Source organism: Aotus nancymaae, unplaced genomic scaffold (genome assembly GCF_030222135.1).
Source record: "Aotus nancymaae isolate 86718 unplaced genomic scaffold, 86718_ANA_hifiasm-v0.15.2.pri h1tg000049l, whole genome shotgun sequence".
In the NCBI taxonomy this organism is placed as follows: domain Eukaryota; kingdom Metazoa; phylum Chordata; class Mammalia; order Primates; family Aotidae; genus Aotus; species Aotus nancymaae.
In genome coordinates, this window is record NW_026988463.1 from 30277329 (window position 1) to 30285926 (window position 8598).

At 39.3% G+C, this 8598-nt stretch overlaps 1 protein-coding gene across 1 annotated transcript in view; it reads right to left on the reverse strand.

Annotated features, from left to right (window-relative positions):
* Window positions 1-8598, reverse strand: part of LOC105734021 (zinc finger protein 724-like) — a 52733-nt gene that overhangs the window by 18328 nt on the left and 25807 nt on the right. Inside the window, exons 2-3 of the mRNA XM_064362733.1 lie at window positions 7078-7204; window positions 4397-4492 (exon numbers count right to left, since the gene is read on the reverse strand). Of these exons, the coding sequence (XP_064218803.1) occupies window positions 4397-4492; window positions 7078-7204 (223 nt within the window). The remainder of the gene's footprint in view (window positions 1-4396; window positions 4493-7077; window positions 7205-8598) is intronic.

Genomic DNA, 8598 nt, shown 5'->3' on the forward strand with positions numbered 1-8598 from the left:
GGAATAAAAGTACAACAAGGGTGTCTTGAAGCTCTGACCTACTCTTTAACACAAATTTGTAAAGGGTTATAAAATTCAATAAGAATTGTACCTCATGGTCGAACTGGTTAAGATTGGATGAAATTATCTATAAGGTTTCATTTTAAAAGTTGGGGTTGACAATAATAGACTAATGCAAGTGTGAAATTTGGCTTTCTTTCCCTTGAAGAAAGATTTTTCTTTGACTTATGAATAAACCATCTAAAAAAGAAGGAAAAGACAAGAAACAGATTGTTTGAAATACTGTATCTTCCCTCTTGTAGAGTTTTTGCTTTAAAAAACAAAACAAAAAAACTATGTGTCTTTTAAACAGATGACTTATGGTAACCTAAATTTCTATTAAGTGTTTTGGGTCTTTAAAGCTTCCAAATTGTCTTTTTTAACCCCTAGCTTTTGGATGCTACAGAGGGCCCCTGGGGCTTCCAAGGGAGAGGTAAGCAGGATTATTTGACATGTTTATTGACATAGGATTGTTGATCAGATAGTGTTTGATATTCAGGTAATATTTTAGTGAAAATGTTAATGTGTGTTCCAAAAACTGTATGGGATTCCTGGAATTCTGATGTCTGAGTTTGTGTTATCAATCATAATTAAAGTTATTGTGTTAGGTTATTGTAAATCACAAAGGTGACTAAATTTCTTTTGTCAATCATGTTTTTCACTGGGGGAGGGCAGGATCTTTCCTCTCAGGTGCAGCAGCAGCAGCTGCCTGACTCATGGCTACAGACCTGGGCCTCCTGCTACACAAGAACAAGCAGGAGCTCTGCCCCTTTTGAGTTGGTGGGGTTGGAGCTCCCTGGGAGCAACTGCAGCCACCCTCCCATGTAGAAGACATTGGCATCTCTGCTGCCTACAGCCTTGGGGTCCTGGGAAGGTGCTCCCCCATTTCTGCTGGCTTGGAGGTCTCTGCTCCTGCTTCATGGCCTCACTCTTCTCCCAGCACCTGCACACTCCAATCTCAGAGCAGGGTTGGAGCCAAGCCCATGGGTCATAAATGGCAGTAGGAGGTAGACAGATTTCATGGCAGAAAAGAGTAAGTCCCTTGTAGAGTGCCACCTTTAGGGGCCCACAGACCAGAATGAGGACTTCTGGTGCCTCCTCCTGGCCCACGTATGGCCACCCATGGACCAACTGTAATGACCTTACTCCCCTCTGAGGTCCAGAAAAGCCCTGGCCTCAGACAGAGAGGGCAGAGGACACAGAAACCATGTGACGATCAGCTGCAGAGATGAGCTACCTTCTCTGCTGGCAGCTTCACAGACCTTCAGAGACCTCTGAACAACCTGCCTGCAGAGAGAAGCCTCTTCTTAAGGCCTCCTCTCTGCTGAGAGCTAAACAATTGATGGGATGACCTGCCCACAGAGAGGAGCTACTCACTGTGGGTTCCCTCTGAACTCTTCTAACACTAAATAAATATCCTCTTTGTTTTCTTCACCCTTCACTTGTCTGCATACCTTATTCTTCCTAGATGCAGGAAAAGAACTCAAGTAATGGGGCCACCGGCCACAGAGGGTTTCCAGAAAAAAAAAACTGACACCTCAAAGATTCTGTAACACATGCATAACATGTATATTCTAACATATTGTCCTAAATGTCTGAATCTAATGTGGCAGACAAATTTGAAATAGAAGACAGAAAGTAGAAATCGATAGAGATAGTAACATCAGTAAAATGGAAAAATAACAGATGCTGTATTTTCTCGTTCCCCCAGAGCAAGAAAATTTGTCAGCCATCCCTGACAAAAATGCCTACATACTGGAGTCAGACATCATGGCTCACCCCTATAATGACAGCTACATGGTACACTGAGGTTGGAGAATTGTTGCAGGAAAGTATTTCAAGACCAGGCTGATTTATGTGGCAAGATCCCCATCTCAAAAATAAGTGCCTTTAATAGAACTTTGAGATCCAGGAAGGAAGTTGTGAAACTCTGCTAAAGCCCAAAATTGAGGAGTGTCCCTTTCAGAAGGCAGGCCTTCATTAATGTAGCAAACTACAGGACCTCTGCTTGGCTAAAGACCAGGAAATGAATGGTCCACCCAACTTGGTCTCACTGATAATTGTGAACTTACTCTGTAACCATCCCAAACTCCTCCCAGCAACCATCTGGGAGAGGCCTTCCACTCCAGAGGCCTGGAGGAAGATACAAATTAATAGACCTGCAGGCAGGCTGGCAGACCTTGGCCTTTACTGTGATCTCTGAAGCTGTTCAATGACTCAGTTTCAGTTTCCTGGACCACAGTTCATGGCCAGATATGACTACATAGAAACCCACACAGTGGCCGGGCGTGGTGGCTCACGCCTGTAATCACAGCACTTTGGGAGGCTGAGGCGGGCGGATCACGAGGTCAAGAGATCGAGACCATCCTGGCCAACATGGTGAAACCCCGTCTCCACTAAAAATACAAAAATTAGTTGGGCGTGGTGGTGCACGCCTGTAATCCCAGCTACTCTGGAGGCTGAGGCAGGAGAATTGCTTGAACCCAGGAGGCGGAGGTTGCAGTGAGCCGAGATTGCGCCACTGCACTCCAGCCTGGCACCTGGCGACGGAGCAAGACTCTGTCTCAAAAAAAAAAAAAAAAAAAAAAAAAACACAGTGACCTAGAAAAATCCTATTTTGGGCCGGATGCTGTGGATTATTCTTGTAATCTCAGCACTTTGGGAGGCTGAGGTGGGTGGATCATGAGGTCAGGAGTTCAAGACCAGCCTTGCCTAGGTGGTGAAACCCCATCTCTACTAAAGATACAAAAATTAGCCAGGCATCAGGCACTTGTATTCCCAGCTAATCGGAGGCTAAGGCAGAGAATTGCTTAAACTTGGGAGGCAGAGGTTGCAGTGAGCCAAGATTGCACCACTGAACTCCAGTGTGGGTGACAGAGTGAGACTCTGTCTCAAAAGAAAAGAAAGAAAGAAGAGTCCTCTGGTATTCAGTGAAAGCCATACTGATCCACATCCTGATATAAGGCCCACTGCAGACACGTCCCTTAGTGTCTGCTCTAAAAATCAAAGTCCTGAAGGATATTCAGTCTGTCTAAAAATAAAATGGAAATTATAACTACCCAAGCTCCTTGTCACAAGCCAACTAAAGGTGGACCCTAATGTACACTCAGAAGTCTTGTGACAAACCAAACTACAAACCTTCTCCACTACAAACCCAGAGAGCATCCCATCACCAGGGGGCCTAGCAAAAGAAAATCTTTACCTTCTAAAACCATTTTACAAAAACTTGAAGAGGTATTTGCTCCTTCAAATTCACAGACACCAATGCAAACCTATATTGTGCCCATTGTCAATGCTTCTATTTTAACACAGCACTGAAACTACATGGCAGAAGAATTAGTCAAAAAGTTTTTAAAGACATTGAAGACAAATAAGTAAAAAGTTGCCATTTATAGATTATATAATCTTATATATAAAAAACTATAAACAGTACATTAAAACTTGTCTAAACTAATATACTCATTAAATAAGAAAAATATAATAAAATTAAATTACAAGTATAAGTTATGGTTCCATACACTTAAACTCTCTGATATAATGGAAAAACAATCTATTTGGAATAACATTAAAACAATAAATTTCTAAGAAAATAATTAACCAGATGTAAATAATATTTACAATGAAAGATATAAGATATCAATAAAAAAAATAAAGAAAACAAAAATAAATTTAAAATTTTTATGTCTATGGATTGAAAGAATAAATATTTTTAAAATGCCCTATTATCCAAAGTAATTTATAGATTCAACAAATTCCCTTTCAAAATTTCAGTGGTATTTTTCTCAAAGTAATGAAAAATACAATTGTAAAATATACATGAAACTACAATAAACTTTGAATAGCCAAAGCAATCTTGAGGAAAAAGAACAAAGCAGAAGGACATCATACTTTATAATATTAAACTGTGTTTCAAGTCTATTGTAACAAAATGTGGATGGACTGTGTAGAGAAATGAACAACAACAACAAACATGGGACATAAACCACCACTCACACATTTCAGGCATGATGCTAAAAGAGAATTTAAAACAAGAGGTTTCTCAAAATTATGCAGATTTTTGTGTTCCCCATAACAGTGGAAAAGCAGTCAGATTGTGCAGTCTCTAATACTTCATGAAGCAGACTTTGGGCTCTCATTGTAAACTTGAATAAACATCACCAAAGAGAAAGTAGAATCTTTAGAAAATTTAAAAACATAAGACAGACGGTACCTCTGTGTGAGAGCAAAATACAAACTCCTCAGGCATCCCAGAAACTATTTCATTTCCTTTTGAACACAGCTTCCCAAATCACATTTTAAAGACTGACTTTCTCTTCAGCTTTTGGACCTCTCATCTGTCACATTCATTCTCACATACCTGGTGGTTTGGCTACAGTCTCATGTCTCTTCATATTCCAAGGCTCTTTTCCTTGCTCCAGATAGGTGATCAGGTCTGGCTTAGACAAAGCAGTACCTGTTTTATTAAAAATAAATAAATAAACATGAATGTTGCTCATATTCTCCAGTTCTCAAGTTACTAGTTTGCTCTGTAAGAATGACATAATAGAATATCCTCATAAATTAATCCCAAAATAATAATTTACAACAGAAATTTTTAAATATTTAGGAAATATTTTAAATTTGTATATATACATATTTTTTTTTCTTTTTTTTTGTTGCATTTTAGGTTTTGGGGTACATGTGAAAAACATGCAAAGTTGTTGCATAGGTGCATTCATGGCAGTGTGATTTGCTGCCTCCCTCCCCCTCACCCATATCTGGCATTTCTCCCCATGCTATCCCTCCCCAACTCCCCCCCACCGCTGTCCCTTCCAATCCCCTGCAACAGACCCCCGTGTATAGTGCTCCCCTTCCTGTGTCCATGTGTTCTCCTTGTTCAACACCCTCCCATGAGTGAGAACATGTGGTGTTTGGTTTTGTGTTCTTGTGTCAGTTTGCTGAGAATGATGGTTTCCAGGCTCATCCATGTCCCTACAAAGGACGCAAACTCCTCATTTTTAATGGCTGCATAATATTCCATGGTGTATATGTGCCACATTTTTCCTGTCCAGTCTATCATCTATGGGCATTTGGGTTGGTTCCAGGTCTTTGCTATTGTAAACTGTGCTGCAATGAACATTTGTGTGCATGTGGCCTTATAGTAGAACGATTTATAATCCTTTGGATATATGCCCAGTAATGGGATTGCTGGGTCAAATGGAATTTCTATTTCTAGGTCCTTGAGGAATCACCACACTGTTTTCCACAGTGGTTGAACTAATTTACACTCCCACCAACAGTGTAAAAGTGTTCCTATTTCTCCACATCCTCTCCAGCATCTATTTTTTCCAGATTTTTTAATGATCGCCATTCTAACTGGCGTGAGATGGTATCTCAATGTAGTTTTGATTTGCATTTCTCTAATGACCAGTGATGATGAGCATTTTTTCATGTTTGTTGGCCTCTTGTATGTCTTCTTTTGTAAAGTATCTGTTCATATCCTTCGCCCATTTTTGAATGGGCTTGTTTGTTTTTTTCTTGTAAATCTTTTTTAGCTCGTTGTAAATTCTGGATATCAGCCCTTTGTCAGATGGGTAGGCTGCAAAAATTTTTTCCCATTCTGTTGGTTGCCGATTCACTCTATTGACTGTTTCTTTTGCCGTGCAGAAGCTGTGGAGTTTGATTAGGCCCCATTTGTCTATTTTGGCTTTTGTTGCCAATGCTTTTGGTGTTTTGGTCATAAAGTCCTTGCCTACGCCTATGTCCTGAATGGTTTTGCCTAGGTTTCCTTCTAGTGTTTTTATGGTGTTAGGCCTTATGTTTAAGTCTTTAATCCATCTGGAGTCAATTTTAGTGTAAGGTGTCAGGAAGGGGTCGAGTTTCTGCTTTCTGCATATGGTTAGCCAGTTTTCCCAACACTACTTATTGAACAGGGAATCCTTTCCCCATTGCTTGTTTTTATCAGGTTTGTCAAAGATCGGGTGGTTGTAGATATGTTGTGTCACCTCCGATGCCTCTGTTCTGTTCCATTGGTCTATATCTCTGTTTTGGTACCAGTACCATGCGTTTTGATTACCGTAGCCTTGTAGTAGAGTTTGAAGTCCGGTAGTGTGATGCCTCCTGCTTTGTTCTTTTTGCTTAGAATTGACTTGGCTATGCGGGCTCTCTTTTGGTTCCATATGAAGTTTAAGGTGGTTTTTTCCAGTTCTGTGAAGAAGGTCATTGGTAGCTTGATGGGGATAGCGTTGAATCTGTAAATTACTTTGGGCAGTATGGCCATTTTCACGATATTAATTCTTCCTAACCATGAACATGGAATGTTTCTCCATCTGTTTGTGTCATCTCTTATTTTGTTGAGCAGTGGTTTGTAGTTCTCCTTGAAGAGGTCCTTTACGTTCCTTGTTAGTTGTATTCCTAGGTATTTTATTCTCTTTGTAGCAATTGTGAATGGCAGTTCGTTCTTGATTTGGCTCTCTTTAAGTCTATTATTGGTGTATAGGAATGCTTGTGATTTTTGCACATTGATTTTACAAAATGCTGAACCCTATCGCTACTAAAAATACAAAAAAAAAAGGAGCTGGGGGTTGTGGCGTGTGCTTGTAATTCCAGCTACTCAGAAGTCTGAGGCAGGAGAACTGTGTAAACCAAGGAGGTGGAGGCTGCAGTGAGCCAAGTTTGCACTACTACATTCCAGCATGAAAACAGATCAAGATTCCATCTCAAAAACAAAACAAACAAACAAACAACAACAACAAAGAAAATAATTGGTGGTGGCAATTAGATTTTTTGGTGTAGGAGACAATGTTTTAAGCTACCAACTTTCCATCATTACCAATAATCTATAGTGAAAAATACAGATCAGCTCAGGAATGTGTAAAATTCAGATCGACATGAAACATCTTGAAGATATTCCTCTCTACACAAATTTCTAAACATTTTTTTAAAAACTGAGATCATAAACTTATCTATACAAAGCAAAAATTACCAAAAATGTTTTACAAATAAAATAAAATAAAATCTTTATGGTATATTATGAATGTGTATTGAAGTTATTCTCACCGAGGAAGACCAGGTTTCTGTAGTTCTCTAGCATCACATCTCTGTATAAATTCTGTTGTGCAGTGTCCAGGCATTGCCACTCTTCCAGAGAGAATTCTATGGCCACATCCATAAATGTCAATGGTCCCTGATAAACATATACACATATTACATATTTACCAAGAGGACATAGGGAGAATTTTAAATTTGACTCAAGATGAAATAAGAGTAAAAAGAAGTGCTTCTAATGTATGGGAGTGAATAAAATCTATAAAATAATTCTCAACACAAAAATATATACTAATGTATTCACTAACTGTGTAAAGAGAGTAGCATAATCCACACCATGAGTGTATATATAACAGTTTTTTGGATTGCAAAGTATAAAATTTAGGGGATAAACACAAATGTACATTTTTAAGTGCTGTATTTGCATCAAACAAAATGAGCTGTGTATATTTTTCAAATGAAAAAGACATTTTGAGTTAGAAGGTACCTTTCAAATTTCAATGTGTACAATGAACTGGAGATGTTGTCTTGCAAATTATTTTTTTCAGAAGATCCAAAATAAGGACTGAGTTTCTGAATTTCTAACAAGTTCACCAATAATGTAACTGCTTTTGGCCTGATAAGAATATTTTGTCAAACATCCAGTAAATGAAAGAACCTGGTTTTTTGTTTTTTGTTTTTAATTTTTAACAATCTTTTATCACCAAACCCCACTTAGGGCCAACTCTAACCCGACTAACAGCAAAAACAGCATCACTAACAAGATCAAGGATGGAGGTGTAGACCCAATAAAGATTGTCTCTTAAAAAAAGGATTGGGAAAAAAAATATATATATATATATATTATATTTATATGAGTACTTCTTAAAAAACTAAAACATTCCACTGTTGCAGAAAAAAAATCCCAAAGTGATTTCAGTCGGTAAAAAAAACAGCACTTGACAGTCCTTGGTGCCCTAAAAACCCCAACTGGAGATAACCCGAGGAGAAAATCATCCCAACCCCATAAAGACAAAATTCCCTCTTCTCCTCTTCCTTGTTCAAATTCCACTGCTTATTCCACCAACACTCAAGGGATAACAAAACCCAGCTTACTACCCTCAGCCCATCTGAGAGGGCTCACAGCCATCTTAGCATCTTCACCTCTACTACAATCAGGAAATTGAGCCCTAATTTCTGGGCCAGATTCTGGAAACTTGCAAAACATCCCTATGTTTTGAAGGCCCTGAGGACTCCTTCAAAGATCAAGGGGGCAGTGGAACAGGCACAGACTGGCAGGCCTTCCCTGCAGGGCTGAGACAAGGGGACCTTTCTAAGCAATAACACCCCAACACCTGTCACTGAAACAGGCAAACTATGAAGAGCAGGCACCAAACTAGGGCTGTGCCTAAAAGGTGCACATCTCCTCCTGTCCACCATAAAAGGCAAAGGAGACAAAGACAGCCAACTGAGTATTTGACCTCATCTGTCTTCTGACAAGTTGGCATATTTTAGGCCAAAGCCATGTTGCAGAGAAAGACATTTGGTCAAAGG